Source organism: Periophthalmus magnuspinnatus, chromosome 20, assembly GCF_009829125.3.
Source record: "Periophthalmus magnuspinnatus isolate fPerMag1 chromosome 20, fPerMag1.2.pri, whole genome shotgun sequence".
NCBI lineage: Eukaryota > Metazoa > Chordata > Actinopteri > Gobiiformes > Gobiidae > Periophthalmus > Periophthalmus magnuspinnatus.
In genome coordinates, this window is record NC_047145.1 from 27189435 (window position 1) to 27214753 (window position 25319).

At 37.3% G+C, this 25319-nt stretch overlaps 1 protein-coding gene across 1 annotated transcript in view; it reads left to right on the plus strand.

Moving 5' to 3' along the window:
* The first annotated feature begins 1295 nt into the window (after positions 1-1295).
* LOC117388169 (cadherin-10-like) overlaps positions 1296-25319 on the plus strand; it is a 174167-nt gene continuing 150143 nt past the window's right edge. Inside the window, exons 1-2 of the mRNA XM_033985643.2 lie at positions 1296-1431; positions 18945-19282. Coding sequence (XP_033841534.2) covers positions 19064-19282 — 219 coding nt within the window. The 5' untranslated portion in view covers positions 1296-1431; positions 18945-19063. The remainder of the gene's footprint in view (positions 1432-18944; positions 19283-25319) is intronic.

The following is a 25319-nucleotide window of genomic DNA, read 5'->3' on the forward strand; positions in this document are numbered from 1 at the left end:
GACTACTTCATGGATTTCCTATTGCGGGTTATTTTTAGAACGTAACTCCAGTAATAAACGAGGGACCACATAAAGGCTGTAAAACCCCGCAACACACTCTTTATACACTTTTCTCAGATAGACATTACATTTTCTCACATTTCTCTCTTGTTTAATGAATTAATAGTGACCCACATGTATTTCACAGTTCCTCTGACCATGCCTCTTCGTCCTGGCACCGCTCCGCTGTAGTGTCCATTGAACATTTATGTAAATTTGGCTGAACACATTCTATACTGTACAGGACACACGGCACGGAAGAGATTGATTGACAATGGTCTACAGTGCCTTAACCAATCAGGACACAGAGCATAATGCACATTTATACACTGCAAAAAACCATGAGAAATTGCACTAAAAAAATCTGCGAAACAGTGAGACCATGAAAGGTGAACGCGATATAGTGAGGGACCACTGTAAATAAAAGCATATGTATCACAGAGACTGAAAAACATTGCAGATTTCAGCTGAACCAATGAGTGAAGCACTAGACGCTGTTGGTGGTGGAGCTGAGAGTAATTTGATTTTGTTCAAAATGATGGATGACCAATAAGCTCTTTCGTTTCACTTGCATAACTGAAATAAACAAATCTGATTGGACGGTCTCTTTTGGTTCTGGCTGGGAGCGGAGACCAGACTGATATGCCTCTATCTAAAAAACACAGAGCGATGTCAGCGTGGACTTCCCAGGCAATATTGTAAATGATCATGTTGCATAATGCTAATGTAATCTAATGGCATGTTTAAGTGTTGATATATTGGACACACAGTGATTAAGACAAACAGTGGACTATATCCTTGTACACAGCTGCCTCCTTCTTCATTAGCACTGATCCTCTGGTCCACTATTCTTCTCCTGTCTCTGCACATGGCACATCCATCTATCCTACTGATTTAAAGACCACTCTCCATCCCTCCTCTGTCCAGGAAAACACTGAAACGTACTGCCTAACCTCTCTGCTCCTTCAAGCCATAGTCAAATCATGTTCGCTTAGATGTAAGGCCCCTCTCCCCTCCCCCCTGCTCTCTTCCCTCCTTTCCCTGCCTTTCTCCCTCTCTCCATCCTTGCTGGCTTCTTTTCTTTATCACTAACTTGTGAATGGCAGCCAATCAGGAGCTGAGTCGCCTCGGTTCCTGGCTCGCTCACATGCGCCGCCAAAAGTGATGCTCTGCTAGCGAAAGAGAGCAGAGAGAGAGAGAGAAAGGGAGGGAAAGAGAGAGAGGGAAGAGAGGGGAGCACAGCATACACACACGCCACACTATCTGAGCTGCCGTGCTGATCGCAGTCTGGAAATGTAAGTGCTCGCCAAACGCACCAGTAACCAACGACAACGCTAAGCACCGATCATCTGGCTTCACGCACATGGATGCTAACGCCGGCAACAGTTAAAGGTACGGCACCACTCATTTTTTTGTACAATTTTTATGCTTTTTATGTAACCTAAAAGGCATGTCAGTGGGGTTGGATCGTGCATCATAGAACCAATGTAGAACTCTAACTTCAGATTCAACTTAAGGTTCAAGAGGTAATTTTTAAAATGACATTTTCTTGTTATTTTTGTGTGTGTTTTGAGCATTGGTCAGCTCAAAGGGATTGTCCTTTGCTTATGTGACATCAAAACAGTGCAGAAATTCAACTCAAGTTTCAACTAATGATTTAACAATTCAACATATTTAAAACCAATTTTGTTGCCAATAACCACATTTGTTTAATATAATTTAATATTGTATGCATTGGTCAACCTCAAAACGGCTGTCAATGTCCTCTGCTCCTGTGACATCAAACCAATGGAAAATGCAACTCAAGTTTCAGCATGATTATAATTTGTATTAAATTTAAAACATATTTGGTTAGCTTTTAGCCAACATTTCTCTCTTTTTTTTTATTTTTATAATTTTATTTTTGTATTTTATGCATTGGTCATTCTCAAAGGGCTGTCAGTGTTCTCTGCTCGTGCCATGACAGATCAATATGAAATATATATATATATATTAATTCAATTTTTAAATCAGTTGCTCAAATTCCTCAAAGTCTCTTACATATTGTTGAGATGTATAGATTACCACTCACTTCTTTTCAAGTCTTCTATAATTGCACTGGTCAACCTTACAGGACTGTCTATGTTCTTTCGTTGTGCCTAGACTGACCAAAACAGCATTCTAGATACTCTTTCGAAACTTCATTTTACCATACACATATAATTATTCTCACCGGCAACATTGACGGATATGGCCACTTCTGTATCATCCTCAGTTCTTGTATTTTGTGGCTTCAAAGCAGCCTCATGCCCTTTGCTGACGACAGTTCAGCGTTGAAAAAGACAACTTCAAAGACCAAATTTCAATCGCTTCTGAACCAAATGCTTGAAAAACACGCAGCTTCTTACTATCTGTCATTATTTTCGCACTTTCAATTGGCTTACAGGGATTGTCAGTAAATCCCACTCTTCTGACAATATTGGGTGTACATTTGACAGTCCTACTTCTATATCATTACACAGTTGTAAACCTCAAAGCTATGAGAAAATATTATGAAATCAATTTTAAATTTCAGCAACATGAATGGCTTCAGGAGTTGACTTTTTAGAATTTCAGCATTTAGAGATATCCATTTGGTTCTGTCCTGTTTATGCCCAAGGTTAAGGGACAAAATGTCATCTAGCCAGTCTTAAATGTCAACTAAAGTCAGCTCATTTGAATCAGTCACAGGCGATATCACAATCGGACTTGCCTTGGAGAAATGTATTCCTTCAAATTTTATGCAGAGTTCAAACCCAAATTATGCACGCAAAAATCTCGTGTCAAACCTCATTACAATCTCTTCATTTTTTTATGTGATGTAAGCTATCTTTTGAGATCATCTCTGGGGCTGTATTTTTGAGTTTTTGTGGAGAGGATCTTGCAATGTGAAAGTCTAACAAAAGATTTGGCTTGAGCTGGTGGGCAGATTTTTGATGGAGAGTCACTGTAGCGTTCCTATCTTGGAGAAAAAAAAAAAAAAAAAAAACTTATGATGCCGTTTATCATGAACCAGGGCAGTATAAGCTCCAGTGGTCTGTGCCATGTGCAACTCTGCCATACAAACTTAATCCTCTCCTCCATGGATTCTCTCCTTCCTTCTCTCCCTCTCTCTTCCTCTTCTCTTTCCAGGCATGTCGCTTAGCAGTGACACGAATTGGAGCCGTATCCCCTAGGGGCTTTAGCAGCGCGATATTGTCTGGCGCAAATTAGCTGCTTGACTTTGGTGTTAATGTCAGATATGCGATGACCTTTGCATGCTAAAGTGGGAGAGATTACGATTAAACACGGCTCTTAGTGAGTGCAGTTTGAAAATACAAAACCAAAAATCAACTTCTTAGCCGTTTACATTATCAAAACCTTGCTTTCATGCCCCCTGCAATTTCTATATCGAGAAAATCTGCTTTCTACAAGTCCAAAACATGTCTTCCAACGTTTAATTCATGTCAAAATGCACTTATGGTCTTGTAGCGGTGTCGTATTTTATGTATGCCTCAACAAAGCAAGCTGTCCCTGCGTTTTTTTTAAGAGCTTTTGAGTGCGGAAGTGTTGAGAGTATCGCAAAATTGCTTAGAGGATTTCAAAACATGAGTTGCTTATAGCTGCTCTGCTGAAGACTTCACAAAGGGCCAGGGCTCCCCCAAGTGGTCCTGAATGAAGCTGCAGCCTAATGCACGGAGGAGAGAGTGTGTGTGGGCTCGCATGTGTGTGTGTTGGTTACAGCCTTGTCAATAGCAACATTGCAATCAGCAGGGATACTCAAAGTGCCATTCAACGGGCGGCTTCCTTGCACCAACCTTGTAGAAATGGTTAGTTGTTTGTCTGAGAAAATATGGCCCTCTCTCGCGCTGTAAATCCAGCGACTGGACAAATGTTTGGAGTACAAATGTTGAGCAGTAATCATGACGCCTCTACGGTGACCTTCAGATTCACTGTATCTTTGTCAGGGAAGTTAGAATAGCAGAAACAAGCACAGATGTGGTATGAACTTTAAAGGAGCAAAATGGTTTAGCTCAGTCTTCAGCTTTTTCTGTCCAAGGTGCTAAATCACAGAATTTCGTATGTACACTGGACCTAATTTTAAAATGTGAAAAACGGAATTAGTCCATTTTGAACAGTTTGCAGTGGTCCAAATTTATTCCTCAATCACCTTATGCATTCAGAGCATCCTAATTATTCACAGCAATGAGTTTATAAGTGCTTTTCACAACAGAAACTAGAGTGGAGTTTTACCATGATGGCAAAGCTAACAACAACTAACAAGCTAATGTACACTTCCTGATTTTCAGACAATAAAGCACTTTCTAATTAGATGCAGACTGTACACATTTATTTTGACCTTAAGCTGCTTATACAATATATCTGTACTGGGGAACAAAATTTTGCTCAACCCCCCCCCCCCCCCCCCCCCAAAAAAAAAAAAAACAAAAAAAAAAAAACAGTCATTAACTCCTACGAATATACTGGAGCAAGATTGAGGTCGCTTTGAAACATGAAATAAAGCATGTAGTAAGAAATGTAATCAACTGTTTTGTAACATGTCAGTATTAGAGCTGGGATACCTGATTTTCAAACTGTACATAAGGATCTATCTGTTTCATTCCTAGCTCTTTACTAGTATTCACATGCATGCAATTTGGGACATGTGCACAGCTTTAGAACACATTTTTCAGACAGAAAAGTGAAGCAGCATGGACCGCCAGAGCACAGCCAGTCAGCTCTCATCCCACAGTAGCATCATTTGTAGGCACTATACATGTTTGCCATTAATAGTGTTTTACAGTTACATGCACAGTACACAGTGTACACAGCGGTCTGATTTTGTATGACATTATAATGCTTTTTAATAAAAAATGTTTTTGGGAAAATACATATACAAATTCAATATGTCCCTGAAAATTACAGTCATTTAAATCATGTGTTCACTGCCGTTTTCTACTTCTGCATTGAAAAACCATCAGTATGTACTAGCTCGGCCTTAAGTCTAAAACTTTGCTAAAATCATGGACTTTTTTGAGTTAAAAATTTGGTCAAACTGAAATCTTCTTTGAAGTTAGCATCTGTAATTTTGTCCAAAACTGTTCCCCAAAACGCAAATCCAACTGAACTTGTATTGCTTTTACAGCCTGCGTTTCTGTCCTACCTTTGTTAAAGCTGTTGCAAATGGCAAACCAAGTGCTCCATGTCCACACTGAGGCTTATTGTACAATGTAATCAGCAAAGTATCAGACAGTCATTTTCATAAGAGAAACACGCTCACATGCTCAGCGTTTAGCCACTTGAAAGCTCCGTCTGCATCTACACAACTTGAGATGGAAATATGCTCTTTTATGGTAATGTCGTTTTCAAAAGTGGGCTCCAAATGACTGTCGCTCCCACACGTTTAAACCAAATGGAACATCTTTAAGTATTAATATAAGTCCAAATGTATACTGCGTAATGGTGAGTGTTGTTTGCTTCACAGACGAAAATCAGACAGCAATTTGGAGGTGTTTGAAACAGTCATATGATTATAGAAATAGCATGGCCCTTCATTAAATGCTGATCATTATTATTATCCATAAATATAATGGGGGAAATAATATAAGATTGGAGAGTAGTAATAAACCGCAAATTATAACATATGTGGATATTGATTATATGTTTTATACATATTAAACCTAAATATTGATCTTGTAGACTTCATACATATGGGTTAATTGGCTTAGGTTAATTTGACCCAGTTTTAGTTCTATGTGTATTACATGAAGATCACTACATGTAAGACCAAACACAAAAAAATGTTTTAAATTAATAATAATAATAATAATAATAATAATAATAATAATAATAATAATAATAATAATAATAATAATAATAATAATAATAATAACTAGTGTATACAGATGTGTGTGAAGAGGGGTAGGTAAAAATGGAAAATGGAAAATGGATGTTTGAACAGTCGACTCAAATACAATGGAGCAAAACAATACAGGTATGAATCTGGATAACTGTGTGTATATATCAGAATCAGAATCAGAAGACTTTTATTGCCATCATCTGTGTACACAGTTCACAAACTAGGAACTTACTTCGGTGATAAAGTGCAACATAAAACACACTGAATAAATACAAATAAGGGCATGCAGAAAGTTAAAAAAGATATGCTTTAAAAAATTGTATATATAAAGTGAATTTTGCAGAATATGTCCACTTTAAGAAAATATATCAAAATATGGTGGTTCAAGAGGCTGTGGAGCCTGATCGTTTTGCTGTTGTAACAGAAATGGGTGCAGGGGGTTTGATGACAAATAGGAGGGAGAGTACATCCATAGTAATGGAATGTTTAAGGAGCTGGCAGTGATTGGTTGAGTAACAAAGGCACAATGCTGTGTTGGCTAACAGTGGCAGACAGTATGGTGGGCAGGTGTAGGATTTATGCATGAATTCCCATATGGCGTTTTGAATGTGTTTTGGAAACTATATAGATAGAGATATACAGATATATACAGATATAGAGATATACAGTGGTCCCTCGTTTATTGGGTTACGCTCTAAAAATAACCTACAATAGGTGAAATCCGCGAAGTAGACAGCTTTATTTTGTACAACTATTCTATATGTTTTAGGTGGAGTTTGCGGTGTAACTGTCAGGTGCAAAGGTGTGGACCTGGTTTATGGTTCATATCTGTGTAATTACTGGGTAAATCCACGTGAAACTAAAACTGCCAAAAAATCCAACATCTTCTCTGTCAATTTAACTATTGTGAAAGACATTTTCTTCACTTTAACTTCAAAAAGTGGTGCTATTATTCAGCCCCAAAGACGCAATTTGTGTCAGCTGAAAGGACTTGAGACCATAATATTAATATGACAAGATTGTGAGACCAATCAGCCAACAAGAATAGCTATGGATCAACATTTATGGATATTCCAATATGCTTTCCCATTCAAAAAGATCTCTGTGATATTGTAAACTCTCCCTTCTCAATAAACTCAATAATTATGCATGTGCGCAACTGTAGCTCAGTTGGTAGAGTGTTTAACCGCTGATCCAAAGGTTAGTGGTTCAAATCATCGGTCAAATCCACTGACCTACAGGTTGACGATCCCAGCTCCCACAGATAAATAATGTTGTTGTATCCTTGGGCATGACACTTAACCCACCTTGCCCCCGGTGTCTGCGTACACTGGTGTGTGAATGGTTGAATGGTGCTTTGAGTGCTTTGAAGGTGGAAAAGTGCTAGATAAAAATGTGACCATTTACTATTTAATAGAAATGTACTTAGACACCAACCGTGATGTGTTCAGGTGCTCCTCTGGCTCTGTACAAACTGCTGTTCCATTATAATGCACTATGTTACGCTTCTAAGGCTTACTCTACATTTCTGCTATACATCACACCTATAATTATTGTGCAGTGGGAGCAAACAGTCAGGGAAAAGTGCTTAGTTCACTCCCCTCTCCTTCTGCGTGTTCTTACGCTAGCTGTGTGCACATCTACATGTTATGCACAAATCCATGCAGACTTAAGTGCTAGCAAAGATTTCTTCCCAAAGCGCATTTTCAGGAGTTTTTATTCGTGATCAAAGGTGGACTTATTCAGCAAATTCTACAGAACGGCGCCCAGCGATGCCCTTTGCCGGAAAAGCATCTCCACAAACAACATTTAAAACATAATGGATACAGCAATCTGCCAACCGCTTGAGTAAACCATCTCATAGTATTCTGTGTTTATTTTTTATTCTCCCAGGTGCTCCTTTATGTGGTCAGCACAGCAAATTTGTACATAATGGGATTTGAAATGACTTACGTAGCATGAGTCAGATTCTGTCAGATGCCCTACCAAGCACAATCCTCTCTATTTTGGTTTCTTTGTCAGTATAAAAGTTGATCCTTTCTACAGTCAGGGCACCTAATGTTCTGCAACCCAAGTAGGATTTGAAATTATGTACGTATCATGAGTTAGATTCTGTCAGATGCCCTCCCAAGCACAATCTTCTCTAAGACGTTCAGGTCCCTTCATTATCTTTTATCATGTCAGTATAACGGTTGACCCTTTCTATGCTCAGCACAGCACATTGTCTGCAGCCCGAGTGGGATTTGAAATTATGTAAGTTTCAAGAGTGACAATCTGTCAGGTGCCCTTCCAAGGCCTTCATATAGGTCCCTTTATTATCTTTTATCATGTCAATATAACAGTTGATCCTTTCTATGGTCAGCAAAGTAAAATGTCTACAATTTAAAGTCTGCAAAGGGTATTTAAAATGATTTACGTAGTATGAGTCAGATTCTGTCAGATGCCCTTCCTCGCACAGTCCTTTCTCTGTGCTTCACTAGTCCTATCCATGGGCTTCACAGTGATAAAAAATGTAAACTGTTGCCATAGTGATTAAGAAATTAAAAACAGAATAGCATATCATTTCAATGGTGAGTCCTCAAAATGTCACCAATAAAAGCTTTTAACCTTATTTTCTTAGCTTATTTCCTCTTTTGTCTTGAGGATCAGGATTTAAGTCAGATGCCATTCCCTAACAATAATGCTGTATGTGTGCTCCTATGACTGCATTGTCTTATACCATCATGATTTGTGTTATGTTTTAAATCAGATGCCCTTCCTTAGCCTTTACTTTAAAATGCATACAGTGTGCTCTTATGACTGTATTTTCCTGTAGCGTCATGATTTAAGTCAGATGCCCTTCCCTAACTTTACTATGTGTGCTCATATGACTGTTATATATATTCTTATCATAAACATCTTGGCATATGTGGCATTGTAACAGCATAAGTGAAGCTGACAGCACCACACTCCTCTTTAATGGAGTGCTTGGGCCAGTGGCGGGGGAGATACTGTGGCCCTAATGCTTAATAGGCTCAACACATCAAAGATTAATACCCAGAATGCCATTAAAGCCCAAGGACGCCTCCGAATGATAATTAGAAAATGCAATCACAACCATCACACTGGAGTAATTGGAAGGCGTTGTTTTGTGATTTGAGAAATGTGTGCGTCCCGTTCACATTACAGCAGAGGAAGGGGTGTAAACAGGGGCACGGGAAGCGGGGTGTGTGTATTTAAAACTGCCATTCAACATCGCAATAATGTTAAATATACATTCAGAATTGGAATTATATTGATCTGGGTTATGTTCATAAAATAGATTCACTTACCTGTCTGTCCAGAAGCTCACACTCTGACAAAACTTTACAAAGATGAGTGGGTCTGGAGCCATATCCTCTCTCCCTGATTTGAGTTGGACGTGATTGACAGGGGGATTAACCAATCAGAGTGACACATTGTCTGTTCTGTGATACAAAAATGTTTTGGGTTTTTTTTCTGCATTTGAGAGTCACTCGATACATATGAGCAGCTGTGGTTGGACCGTCCCATGTTAAGATGGAGGTTTGTTGTGCTCTCTGGTCCCATTCCAAATGGTTCTGAATCCAAAACTAATGTAGAAGGGACTGGTTGGTCAGGCAATTAGTCATGGGTTATGATCTTTGCAAGTAGAAAGAGATGTTTTGATTTGCCATGGCAACAGTCTTGATTTTACATAACTCGAAGTTATGAATTTGGTTCAGATTATGTAACAAGGGATCTGCATATTCATGTGACCAATTTATAAATGATTATTAGCGCAGTGACTTTCAGTGTATCACACTTTGACCACGTTAGCATATGAACAGTGAGGCTATTTTAGGCAGCTCAATGAAAGGAAGGACATTATTCATCAATATTGCAAATTATGTTTGAACAAGATGATCCCCACAGTGACTCTGATTCTGTGTTGCTGCAGTTTAGCTCATAGTTGCTACAGGTTAGCTCTACATTGTAAATGAGATGTGTAAAATCTGCATGTTTAACTTTAAAGTTTAATTAACTTTTGTGTTAGTCCGCCACCGTCTCTATGGAGATAATGTGTCAGAAATGTCCCAAGTATAGCAATGAACTCAACTACAAGGACACAAGCAGGTGATGCTGCTAGGCCAATTTACAGGTCAGATCTTTGAAGAGGCGCCCCACTCATAGTAAGAATCCTTGTTTTTTAGGGTATTTTTTTAGGAATAAAAAAAAAAAAAAGACACACACTAAATGTAATGAAATAAGTGTTGGAATAAGTGTTGGATAGAAATGCTTCATGCTATAATGTGGAACATTCCAGCCAAAGCGTCTCAGTGACATCTCTATGGACATAAGTAGATTACAGACCCTTCTCCAAATAGTTACTATAAAACTTATTACGATCTATTGTGTTTATAAAATACTGTAATCTTTGCACTGACAGTCTCTTAACCCCCTTCACTGCTTCACCATATCCCCCGTGCATTCCAGTGACTGCTAGAGTAGTTCAATTGGGTAATGACTGTTAGCAGTAGATGTATGAAAGAAGGCCTGTCTATAGTAGTAGTATAATTCCCAGACCATGGTGCATTCTGATGTATTCTTTATGTAAATTCGACTCCACCCACCACCTTCAAACCCCGAGACCAGGATGTGGAGGTGAATTGGCCTGTACTAGATGAAGAGAGTGAATGGATCTCTCTCTGTCAGGGTTGAAGCACTGGCCCTGTGGCTAATAGGCAATTATTCAGGCTGTAGCCCGCCCCCAACAAAGGAAGGAAGGAAGGGGGGGGGGGGGGGGGGGGGCACTGGAGATATCAATACGTAGTTTGATTTGCCATGTTTACTTACAGCTAGTTTCTAACAGATTTCACATGCTTGTGCGGATATAATGCTTAGCACTCCATCACAAGAGGGTCCCAGTAGAGGTGGGAGATGGGCTTTTGAAAACACGGGAGATCTTCTGGAGTAAATTACAAGCAACCAACTTTTTTTTTTTTTCCCCCAAAATGCCCCTTCATCTGTTATAGTAAATGTTTGCGTAATCTTGCAAATTTAAACTTTTTTTATACACCATGCCATAGTCGTGGATACATATGATTATGTAGAAGTTAGTAAACAAAGAAAAACAGAAATAGTGAATGAGAAACTGTCCGAACAACTGTCAAACAAGATGCAGATGTTTACTATGAATCAGCACCAGAAAATAAAATCGGGTGAGATGATGTAACAACAAAATGACTAATTGATTTTAAATGGTTTGCAGTGATACAAAGTTATTCCTCACTTACCTTATGCATACAGAGCATCCTAATTATTCACCACGATGAGTTGATAAACACTTTTCACATCTCAGAGACCAGTTAAGTTAATAACAACTAGCATGCTAATGCATCCTTTCTGATTATTTGAGAATAAATATATGTATATATCATACATGGGTGACAACAGCTCAGATGGTTAAGTGTTTGTCCATAGTCCACAGTGTTTGTGATCTGAAGGTTGATGGTTTGAATCCTACTCTCGACTTAAACATCATTGGCTGATCAGTCAGTCAGATCCACAGGTTGGTGGTGCGATTACAGCTCCCACAGATGAATGCCTTGAACAGCCGCACTTTGAGTGCCTTGGAGGTGGAAAATAGCTATATAAAAATGTGACCATTTCCCATCTGGGGCAGTGTAGCAATTCTCCTCTTGCACCCATGTTACGCATTTGTTAACTACATGGTGCATTCACTGACACTGGAGGCAGATTGTGAACACAAAAGCTGGGGATTAGCATTAGCATTAGCGTGTGTGCCTGACGTAGCCTTGCACCGGGGAGATGCACGCTTGTCATCTCGACTCCCGTGCTCCGGCCTCGATCCACAAAAAAGCTGCTAAATACACTGTTTAAGACGGAGAGCGCAGATTTAGCAGGATTAAGTCCCCAAAAAGCATGCATTATTCAGTTATCCATGTTTGCCCATTTAGAAACGTCCTGGTGAGAGACAGGAGCACCAATGACACAGAGAGCTAACCTGGCACTGCAAAAATAAAGGATTTAAGAATTTTGGAAAATTACTAGAATTTTAGAGAAGTTTAATTTGTAGAATTCATATGTAAGTCTATTGTTGAATTTATTAAAGACGACTATTGGGATAATCAACTATTTATATGGACTATGCACAAACTCCAAAACATGCCATATTCTATGAAAAGAGGCTTGATACTGTAGAGATTGTAGTGTCGCTACATCAGGATGAATTTGGTTAAAGATCTCATTCACTAATTCCTTACCCTTAGACTCATTGAATAGCAACATAATGGTTAGTTGTAAGTTGGATTGACTTGAGTTAAACATATTTCAACAAAATGTTTAATGCCATACCGTGAAACATTCCAGGCAAAACAGTAGCATTCATGGACACAAGCAGGTAGCAGACGCTCCACCAGAACATTACATAGTGCACATCAGTGAACTAGAGTTATTATCTAAATAAAGTTAGTGTTCTGAAAGCAGGGTAACTATTCTGAATTGAAGTCATGTCAACAAGCCTACAACACAAACATACTGTAGCAAAGAAACGTCTGTGTCTATTAGTCACTCAGCCTAGTCTCCATGGAGATAGCTGGCTTTAATGTCATACTCTGGAATATTCTGGGCAAAGCAATAATAGCTCTATGGAGACAAAGCAGGTGGAAGACCCTTCACCAGAAAAATTTGAATATGTCTTCTTTATGAATGTAAAATTGCTCTTGGTTTGGTTCTGGTTCAAATCCATGAAGATAGTTAGGATTAATGAAATAGTGTGGAACATTTTTACAAAGCAATAACATTTCCATGGAGAAAAAGCAGGTGGATGACCATCCAAATTACATATTTCTCCTTTAAACATGCAAGAAAAATATTTAAAATTACTCCTGGTTTGATCTTAGGTTTTGTAATCCTGGTTGAATCCTGCTCTAGTCCAGGTTTAGCCCATCTGTAGTCCCAGTTTAATCTCATCTTTGATGTGGTGAGAGTAAAAGTGTGAACGCAGCTTAATGCAAGTCATTTTTATTGTAGTGATTCATTTTACAGCCCTCATCCAAAAGTACTTTCACAGAGAGAGAGGAATGGCCCACAATATGGAAGACTAGACAAAAGTGCCGCTGTACTTTGGGGGAATGCAGTGGAGCGTGTGAAGAACATTTTTCAGATGAGAGGCGCACGAGGCTGACACACACACAGCCTGAGTGAGCGCTTTAACACTGCTTTGAAGAGTGGGGGCGCTATAGTTTTTGTTCACATTTGTCGTGGCTTTTGCACCAATTGTAATTAGCACTAATCAGCCCTCCTCATCCAGAGACCAGAGAAGCCTGGACTAGCGCTGTCACAATACGAACATTTAAACTCAATTTCGATACTAAGGAATACACTTCATACCAATTCTGATACCATAATGATAATTTAAAAAATGCTCTTTCTTCAGACAATAGAATGTGATTTTCCACATGTTGTACTTTGTTAGTTGTTAATGTTAGTACTTTGTATTCTATTCCCATGTGTGTTATATGTGTGTAAGCCGTCAGTGTCCAGTAGGTTCGTAGTGGTCTATGGGTGTATAGTCTATATGTCTTATACTTGTGAAAGATACAGAGACATCATTATAAAGCTATTCAGGAAAAGTTCATTTCTGTCCTATGAATGGGACTTTTTTGTTTGGATACTGGTAGTGGTAGTGATTCTAGCTCCAATACATATTCAACTATGTGTGTGCTACGTTTGCTGTTTAAAAGTCCCTTATAATATCTGCAATTGTTCTGCATCTGCCATTTTGAAGTGAATTCTCATGATTAAACTGTGGCCTTTACTGGCTTTTAAACATGGTTTTGGTCACTTTGGCATTTGTCTTAAAATATTGCTCATGGGTGGACATAAAGTCCCAGTTTCCAAACTGATAAAGTTGTGTTAGAGCTCCCTCTGCTGACAGCAAGAAGAATGGACAATGTAAGAAAGCTTTTAGCAGCAACGGCACATCATTGAGAACACACCATTTTATAGCAAATATGTTCAGAACAAGTCCAGTGACTGTTTATGGACTACATTACAATTCAAATCTAATATGCAGTAGTGGAAGTAGTATTGTGCTCAAGTATAATTTTTAGCTATCCGTACTTTACTGAAGTACACTTTCTTCTCTTCTCACTTTCTACTCTACTACACTGAACTGGACTACTACTTTTCATAGTACTAGTACTTTTCATATGATTTGAAGGGTTATTTTTTACCATGTTTGTGGTAACATCCTGAATAATAATAATTATTATTTTTAAATAAATACACAAAATTCATAAGAATTGATTCTTATTGCTTCTGACAACCAAAATGTTTTTTTTTTTTTTTAATCAATCTCACTTTACACTTTAACTAATTAACAAAGTTTTACTTTTTTCTCTTAAAGTACATTAAATACTGTCACTTAAGTAGATTTTCAGGTGCTACTTTACCTGAGTAACTTTTTTTTCTTTTTTTTTTCTGTATCTTTACCTTTTCTTAAGTACCAAACCACCACTGCTAATCTGTAATTATTGCATCATTTCTAAGCACTTGGAGAAAGCTGAGTGGAATGTTGGCCATAGGCAATTTTGCCTGAAATATGTCCTCCTTTCAATAAGATTAATTGGACTTCTGCTAATTTATTTGATTAGATTTTTATTTTTATCAGACCTGAATTTGTCCATTTTTAAATCTGGCAGTGTCATGCAGTTATCCTGTCATGTCTGTGTATCCTGTCACAGGCTTTTCCCGATGAGCACCGAGGACAATGTCAGCATGTCTGTTGATGAGTTTTGAATGCTCCATGTTTGTTGTGAGTGTGTGAAACATGGAGTAACGCATTAGCTATAAAACTAAACAAAAGAGCTATGGAACTGATCAGACTTTGAAGTCTTTAGTAATTACCATCTTCAAATCTACAGGTTTTAATAGGCTGAAAATATTATAGAGCTCAGGATTGAACTTGAAAAAATAATGTGGCAAGAAGTGCAAAGTGTCCTTGGAGATAAGATAAACTTTAGGGTCACTGCTAAATGTCATGTTTAGTATTTAGGTCTCCATACATTTTTGATGAACTTGTGGCGACACTGGAATACTGCAGTGTCTTCTGACTGCAGCATTCCAGTGAAAAAGTCCGACAATCATATATTTTATCTGAGACCCCCTTAAGCTTTTCCTCCTTTTGGTCCATCACTATCTCCACAGAAACCCACTGTCTGTGCAGGAGAAGATTTTTGTAGTGGAAGAAATTATATACTTCAGATGACAACAGCAGAGCATGACGTTTGAAGCAATGTGTAAGAAGACCATTTTCCACAATTAGTTTACTGACATTATGTTCTTAATTTTAAGATGCTGTTGGTAGGGTTTTTATTTGAAATTCCATAAACTTGACCTCTCTGTGTCCCCAGATATGAAGTAAACATGTTCAAATCAAATGTAGCTTTTAGCAATAAAAATTGTAATGCTGATTTATTCTTAATTACATTAATTGGGTTACCAGTTTCAATGCTGAAATCCATTTGGTTAAAATTAAAATGTCTCTCTCTTATCTGAATGGTCATTGCTTAAACTCCAGCACCTGCAGCCAATCATGAATCAGTGCTAGTACAGCCTCTGCAGCTCAGTGAGTGAATTCTGGAGGTTCTTTCACATGCGGCCTGTCCATAATCTGACAATGAGGCTTACCTGTATGTGTCTCTGTCTGCAGGTCAAGGCTCTGGACACAGAGGCTCAGTTGTGATTGTAGTACCTTTTCTTTGAAAACTGTAAGAGTGTTGGCTACATACTGTTCTTTTAACTTTGAATTGGCAAAATGAATACATATTTTGCCAAGTTTTAACCCAGATGCCCTATCTGACATGCAAGCTACACCAATAATTTTGGCATTACTTTGAAACCATTTCATGGTATAATTTGCATTCTGCAGATCAATATATTTAACAGATCAGCCTAAATTGCCAAAGTTTACAGACTGTGAAATCCCATCTAAACCATTTCCCATTATCCTGCTCAGTTCTTTTGATCACATTTGCACCATGCCTTAGTGTGGTTTTAGATCAGATAATCACAGAGACGCTTCCAGCAGCTGTCATGGCGGCTGTGGAACAAACCGTACCCTGAAGATATCCACGTTTTCTGGGTTTTGCACCTGTTCATTACGACACATCACAGTTGTTGGGAGGAGGCTGCTGTCACTGTGTCAATATTGGATTTAAAATAACAAAAAGCATTTGGAAAAGAAAATGACTAATTACAAAATGGTGGTACTTTGATTTGCTTTTTGTGAGAAGGTAATGCTTTTGTTCACAAGGATAGAATGGGCTTAAAGGTGGACTACGCAACTTTTTTGGCAGAAGGCTTGCTGTGTTCTTGCCATCATGGAGATGTTATTGCTTAGCCTGGAATATTGTACAATATGACATTAAACTCATCTGCTTTGTATTTATCCAATTACACATTTTTCATGTTCAAAAATACATTAAAAACTATGGATTTTTAATGTGAGTGGGCTTGCTTCTCCACAGATCTGACCTGTACCTTAAACTGGTGGTGTTCCATGCTTATCTCCATAGAGGTAGATCATTTAATGCCTTACTGTTGGATATTCTAAGCAAAGAAATAACTTTGCCATGGAGACAAATAAATGGTAGACCCTTCTCTAGAAAAGTTACTTATTTTACTATTAAATTAAACCTAAATAAATAATTTGAAGTTAAACAAAAGTAGTACACTGCATTCTGGTCATTTTGAGAGGGCCAAAATTAAGAAATATATAGTGTGAGCCATTGTTAACCTTTAAGATAGCAGAGACTGCAGAACGTACATTTTTTGTTCCTTTGTTTTGTCAACACAAGCCAGAAGGTAAAGAACTCTTTCTAGTGGTAATTTATCATTGTCATAACTGCATTTTTACACTATACTTAAGCATGATTTTGGTCATTTTAACTGACTGCGATGACATCTATTGGAGCAATAGAAGCGCAACCTGCAGTACAACATTTGTTCATAACTTTATTTTAGGAATGAGGAAGTAAAACTGCCCGCTAATCCTGATTTACAATCTGGTGGGGTCGCTTTTAACATTATAAGCCCCTCTTGATCCAAGTTTGATCCAGATTCTCTCTCTCTGAAGGTTTGACAAAAACAGGCCTAAATATAAGTGATCCTAGTAGTAATTTGTCATTTAGCCCCTATAAAGCATGGACAAAGGCCTAATCGATAATGAACAAATAGTTTACTAAGAGAGATTCAGTCTTAGTAATAAGGAGCACTGGTGGAAGAAGTACAATTTTTTTTTACTTAAGTAAAACTACAGATGCAGTGGTGAATGTTACTAAAGTAAAAGTATCAAATGAAAACATATACTTAAATAAAAGTATGTAAGTACAGTGGTCCCTCGTTTATTGCAGGGGTTACATTAAAAACATAACCCACAATAGCCGAAATCTGCCTAGTAGTCAGCTTTATTTTTTATAATTATTATATATGTTTTAAGGATGTCAAACCCCTCACCACACACTTTATACACTTTTTTCAGACAGGCATTAATATTTTCTCACATTTCTCTCTTGTTTAATTAATTAATATTGACTCCAGCGAACTCAAAGTCAGGATGTTACTACAAACATGGTAAAAAATAACCCCTCAAAAATGTAGTGGAGTAGAAAGTACAGATACTGCGCTCAAATGTAGTGAAGTAAAAGTAAAAATTATCCATTGAAAAATGTACTTAAGTAAAGTACAAATACCAAAAATTCTACTTAAGTCTAGTGCTTTACTACTTGTACTTCGTTAACTTTCACCACTGGTTAAGAGTTAGAGTTTTAAGTAGTTACTAAGCCTGAATCCATCCTTTGTTCATGCTTTAGTCAGTCTAATGAAAGTGAGTTAAAGTTATTACAGTAGCTTTGTGCTGCACAGCCTAAATGATCTCAGACAGCCAGTGCATTACTTAGAGAGCCACCTCAAACTATGTATTTTGCGACACCCAACTTTATGTCCTCACAAAACCTGTTCAGTTTGGAAAGTAATTCAGGCCACTCTCAAAGCAGAAGTGCCCAAAACATATTTTCAATCTGTCTAGTGACATCTGGAGGTGACACAGTAATCATCTCTCCAGTTATTTTACCGCTCCAAATTCAACCCCTCATTTCGTCTGGCTGTTTCTATGCACACAAAACACAGTGAAAGTACTTCTCTTTGCTGATTGCATAATGGGACTCAATCTGGCTCAAAAACAACCACACACATTGCCTTAAAGAACACACATTTGGCAAAATGTACTTTTTTAAGCTTTCATTGTGTTATACCATTGTCACCTCGTCAAAACACATACCTGGAATTGGATTTTGTTTCATTCACACTTGTTTCATTAATTCATTAAAGTTGTCCTCTCTGAGCACGCAAAAATGCTCTGTTTGCAGTTTTGTTGCACGACAGGGAGAACTAGTTTAATAGTTGACTGATTCACTACTGGATTAGAAATTTTGCAGAGCCATGTTGTTGAAGCCATTTGTGTTTTATTTTCCCAAAAATCTAATATAGCAGTTGTTATGTTAGGGTATTAGATCTAGGGTTGGAAGTACCTTGTATGAACCAAAATTGTGTTAAAAGTGTTGGCTCCTCTGACCCAGGAACCATGGCCCTCTGAAAAATCTGCCCCTCAAGAATATTTTGCTGAATAGCCCTGCCATATACCATCACTGTACTCATTTAGCAGTCAAAATGTGTTCACAAAGAACACATTTGCATTCACAGGACTTAAACTGTTTACTCTGTCACTGTTCATTCCCATTGCTGACAGCAGAGGGAGCTCCAGCACCTAAATGCCCCATTGAAAACTGAGGTGTAGTTTATAAAGTATATTTTCCAAATGTAGGCATTATTTTACGTTAGAAAATGTGAAATACTTATATAGTATGTCCACCTCTGTGGATTTCCTTAGTAAGGGAATTAAAACCCTACTACTACTTTCAAATATAATTTCAAATGTAGTATTATAAGTATTTTTGAGTATTGTTTTTTTTTTCCTGTTTTCCAGGGTTCTGAGCAGCATCAATGAACGGAATATGATGTCCATTTTGAAAACACTACCAGTTATTCCAATTTTATCCTTATAATTTCAAAAAAAGTTGGACATTTTTTTCTCCAAAGGATACAATGACGACCAACCAGCTTCTCTTCCTACTTCTCCTACTCCTAATATGCATTCCGTATCCTGGCATGTCCCTACCTTTCAATCCAGGGAATAATATTGGGAATCTTTTTGGGATTTCGGACAATGAGAAAATCCTGCACCGCTCCAAGCGAGGGTGGATGTGGAATCAGTTTTTCCTGCTGGAGGAATATGGCGGCAACGACCATCAATACGTTGGAAAGGTACGTCACCAGATTCACTCTGTGGGGGGTGACAGGCTGTGTTCAATGCATGCCATATTATAAAGAGTCTATTGGACTGAATGACAGAAATCAATGGTGATGAAAACAAATGTGTTCTATTCTATTAAGCCTAAGCAGTGCATCAAGTTGCACATATTACACAGAATTAGGGTGCTTTCTACTAGATCAACCCAACATATTTTTATTTTGAGAGGATCCTAAGGCAAAATTGTATAAATGATTTTCATTTTATTTTAAAAGGCACAACATTAAGGAAAAAAAAAAGTGCTGACTTTGACTTCATTGTGATTGGTTAGACGTGCATTTCACAATGCACAATAGGTCAAATCCTGCAACTAAGGAAAAGAAAATGAATGTACAAACACTACCACAAGAGGTTCAGATATTAGCCAAAGAAAATAAATGGTTTGAGAGGCCCTGTTTTGTTTCTAAACAAGGAAAACAATAGTGTTAGCCAGTATGCTAATAGGTGTGAGAGCACCCATTAGGGGCCTGGATGATTATGCTAAGTATGACTCAGGCACAGTTCACACTTAGTGTAGTTCAATAAACCTAGCCACAAAAACAAATGTTAGCTTCAGTGTAGTCAGCTTTTCCTTTCAGATAGCTGTAAGGTGTCCAGCAGTAATCTGACCAGAACTGAAGAGGTGGATGAGCAGCCAAACATCTTCACTCTAAAAATTTTTTGTCCAGTTGACAGAATAGATTTTTTATTTATTTTTTTTTTTTTTTGCTGTGGGTCATACCTGGATGACACACCTACAGCTAAGAGAAGAAATGAGTGCCTCAAATTAGAACTTAAATCACCCTAATAGACCCTCACTATTAAGTCTTTGAGATCAACAGATTTTATAATGAAGAAAATATAAATAATCTACAAATATTGATGATCATAAGATACCACAAGAGCTTAATATGTTTTTGTTTTTTTTAACCCTTCAAAAATGCTAAATCTGCTCATAATGCCTTAACAACACTCAAAAAGTTGTGCCTTCAAACTTCTCATCTGATGGCACTTCTCCTGTTGGTGAAGTTGAGTTCCGGGACATCTCCGCTTCCTGCTCCTTTTAGATCAGCGCTGCGCCTGTCACCGCACCTGTCCTGTCTTCCTGCCGACAGGAGCAGAGGCGAACGCACCGCACCCATCAGCCCCTCCGAACGAAATGAGGGGCCTTGAGACAGCCAATTTTCTCTGAAGGAAGGCAAGCTTTCATCACCCAACTCATCTGCGCAGTAAACAAGTGTCTGGGGTTGAGTAGTTGGGAGTGTGACAACTTCCCCAGTCAAAAACACCTCCTCCGAACATTGTTAAAAGAAAAGGAGGAATGAAATGGATGAAAGGAGTAACCCTGTCACTCTGAAAGGCCACGCAAAAGTGACTTCAGTTGTGATGAAACAATGCTCACTTTAAAAGAAGAATCTATTGATATGTCAACAGGGTGACTTTTGAGCTGATGTGTTTTTGGCACCAGATTGTGCCAGTAAATTCAACTGTTTTTGACGCATTTTTTTATGACTTGAGGACCATTAGCATGTTTTCCTAAAGCAATATACTATGTGGTAAGCAGTCTTAATAAGTCAACGACATTTAACAAACCATTTGAATATTTTATGGGATTATCACAAAATTAAAATTCAGTAAAACAATTTTGATAGGAAAAGGGAGCAAGGAATAGGTTTGACATTCGATACCATGATGAAAATTTAAAAGGTAATTTTCAACACAATCTTAATGTTACACTACATTTTTGTGCTAGTTCTGATGAAGCTCAACATCTTTCACAAAGCTCTTCAGGAAAGGTCAAACTTTGTCCTGTGATTTTTATATTTTTTATGTTTTTAATGAATTTATTTATTAGTATAGATACTGGCTCAAATGATTAAGGAGTTTTGATATTGGTTTTAATATCAATTTGGGTAACACTTTATAATAACTATAGCCTATTTAGCCTTAATAAAGCAGGTACAAACATTTAATTAATATGATTCATGCCTAATAACTACTTAATTACAACCTTAATTATCACTTAATTAGCAATTAATTGGGCTGTGTTGTATATAGTTAGTCATACTTATTTCACACTTAGTTACTCCTTAAATATGTATTTACAAATACACACACAAATGGTCAGTAAAGTATCAACTCAAACACTTGTTAATGATTAGTAAGCTATGAGAGAATGATTTACTAATCATATAATGCAATGATAATTCAGCCAGCTATTACCTGTTAAGTAAGTCCTTTTTAGAGCTTTTCTAAAGTGATTATGCTTTATTAAGTATTTGTTAAGGTTGGCCAAACTCCAGAGAAACAGTATTTGAATTTTCACATTATTTAGGCATGTAATAATGATTAAGAAATGTCTAACAAACTCCATTAGTTCACGAATAGGTCAATACTGTTTAGTAAACACTTCTAAAGTGAAGACTATTTAGACTTAATTAAGTATTTTTTTAAGGTGCTATACTAGCCATTATCTAAGCTCAGAGTGTAATGACCCATTTTCTCCTGAATATTAATTTCAGCAGAGGTGGGAATCAACTCTACATAAAAAAGCTAAGAAACATAGATACAAAAGATCTGGATGTGTATTAAAGTTTTCAGAACATTTACACAAACACAATCAAAATCAGTTTTGTCTGCAAAACATCTTATAAACATCTTATTACGAACACAAAAAAACAAAACAAAAACGTATTAAACGTGTATATATATATATATATATATATATATATATATATATATATATATATATATATATATATATATATATATATATATATATATATATATATATATACCAGCCTGATGCAGAATAAGCCCTTCTGTAGATACCCATGGTTGCCCCTAGAGGCCTATAGTTTCTGTCCTGCATTCCTGTACAGGCTTGATGGGGAAACCACTGGTACCCAAAGAAGGGCTTATTCTGGGGCATGTACGGGCAAGACAACCTTATTGATTTTTACTTTTACATAATGTACATTTTAAAAGCATTAATACATATTTTTGAAGGCCCGAGCCACAGTGTCACCTCGCTTGAAGATCTTCAAAATTTTCTGGTGCCTGGCCACCACTTGTCATTTCTTATTTACCCACATTGTAACATCCTAATTATTCATTGGGATGATTTTAGAAGCATGTTTCAAGGTCCTGGTTCACTTATCTACTTAAACACATTATAATTAGTGAAAGACAGCACATAGCTGCTATTAGAATAATGTGTAATGAGGTCAAATTAATTTTACAGAGTCCAACAGGTTTAACTATAGCATGGATAGATTACCTGGAGTTCAATATGTTGGTATACATAGGAAAAAGGGTCAGTGAAATTTGTATCTAACCTTAAGGTCATGTGGTTGTGCTTGTTCACTCAAATGCCTAATGCCAAAGAAGAAGATATGGGTAAAATGAGCAAAGTATTAAAAGTAATATTTTACCTCTTTACCATCCACTTTCAGTGACAGTGACTTATCTTTTCTCTTCTTGTTTTCATTAGCTGTTAAATTCTTATCATATCATTTTCTGATGATGTTGCGTTGAAACTTTTTACTACTGTGTCAGAAGTGTCATTTTCTTCATCAGAAACCTGATTGTAGCTAGCGGAGCTGGAGCCAGGGTAAATTTTCCTGAGAGCTGTAACAGGAATGTAAATAAATGAAAATAATTATTTACCTTACTTTCAGACAACTCTCAGATCGTCAAATCGTCTTTTAAAAAGTCATTGTTCTTCTTGCTTATTTTTCTCGTTTTGAAAGTATACTTTTATCTCCAACATTTTCAATTCCTGCGATTTTCTTTGGTTTGTGAACGATGCTTTTGGGATAACTGACAACCCTAAAACACATCAGTACATTTATAAAAAGCCAATTATGAGCCAAAAAAGCCAATCATAATATATTAAATCATTTCATAAATTGTAAATAGATTACTTAAAAAAGCTTCTTTAAGAGGCTGTAGTATAGAACTGCAGTTGGTCTATACAATTGCAGCCCAAGTATATAGCTTATTCGTTTCAACTGTGTGCTCTTTTGATTAAATTCTACATGTTATAGCTAAAGCCCATCGCCTACAATTAAACCATTATGCCAAATTCATTTCAGCACTTATACATGGTTCATTACCACTGTACACTGTCGTAATGCGGGTCAAATGCATGGGACAGATAAAGTGTCAAGTTTCAAGCTGCATTTGGCTGTGTGACCTCAGCTCAACTGTGCATGACCCATTGTTATTACATGCCTAAATAATGTGAAAATGTATATATTGTTTTTCTGGAGTTTGGCCAAACTTAACAAATACTTAATAAAGCATATTTAGTCTTCACTTTAGAAAAGCTCTAAAAAGGACTTACTTAACAGGTAATAGCATTATCAATTAAGTGTTTGTTCATTATTAATTAAGTATTTGTTCATGCTTTATTAAGGCTAAATAGACTGTAGTTCAGGGGTCACCAACCCTATGCCCACGGGCGCCATGTCACCCCCAAGCCCCACATGAGTCGCCCGCAGACCGGTTCTAAAAATAGCACAACTCACTAATGAGCTGCATCTAAAATTTAATCTTATTCTGCTGCTATTTTTTTTTATTATTTTTTTATCACCCTTGCGTTTATATAGATTTAAAAATGACAATATCTTAAACATATGTTCATTATATGTGAAGTTTAGATAAGTTAAGGTGAACTTTGACCTACTCACTTCAAAGGTCAGTATTGTGCACGTGACAAAACCAGTGCTCCACTCGCGAGCGCTGTGAGGATGCGCTGAATGCAGTTTCTTACTCCAAAACATGGTAAAAAATTAAGAGATCACTTTCACAACGATGTAAGACTGTAAAAGAAACCTGCGCGTATCTCATCTGCGGAGCGACTGTGGTGACGGCAAAGCGACACAATGTGGAGGGACACATCACTACGTCTCACAAAGCTCCACACTAACTACCCACGGGGACGCGCACTCCCCACGGGGGCGCACACTATGGGCAGAACAAGCCCAAAGCTAAACGCAGCTTTGGGTAAACAACAGGCTTTTTTCACGACACCGGTGAAAAAGTCACACAACGCAACGGAGATTTATTTGAAAATATGTAAGCTTATTTTTCTTTAACATTACATAATTGATAACTTTATGAAACATGGTGCAATGTGTATTATTTATGTTTTGTTAAAAAGGTTTGTCAATGGATAGTGAAAATGGGACACTTTTCCTATGAGATGTAGTGATGTAAGTGTCATCTGGAAATTTTACAATTACTAAGATTAGTAAAGTTAAAGTGCTGTATACGATATCTGTTTCCCTCCTTGCTCATTGTTGATAATTATTTTGAGAAATCATTAATATGATCAGTGTCTTGCAACATGATCAGTGTGTTCACATAGATGATTATCATTTATCATTATTAATAATGTATAACTAAAGGCAAACTGAGAAAATTTGTTATTTCAGAAGAGCGTCTCAAACTGGTATCCCTTCATATGACTCAGTGCCCATAAAGTAGCTCTCAGGTTAAAAAAGGTTGGTGACCCCTGCTGTAGTTATTATTAATCAATCAATTTGTATCAGATTCATATCAAAAATGTAATGGAGTAGAAAGTGCAGCAAAAGTAAGTAAAAATACAGTGCCTAAAAATTGCACTTAAGTACAGTACTGTACTACTTTTACTTCGTTACGTTCCACCTCTGCCACCCAGTCCCTTCTACATTCTGTTTGAATCCAGAATGGTCTGGAATTGGACCGCGCAGTGAGCAACCTCCGTCCAAACTTGAGACATTCCAGCCACTGCCGCTAATTTGTATCACATCTTTTGAATGCAGAAGAAACCTCCTCTCCAAAATCTCTTTAAATCTTTTTTTTTATCTGAGATAAAAAAAAATAATAATTTATAAAAGACATAAAAAAGTTAGGTCATGTTTGTTTTGACACAAACTGATCATACACCACTCTGATTGGTTAACCTACCTGTCAATCATGCTACACGATACAGCTCCAGACTCACTCGTCTTTGTTAAGTACTCT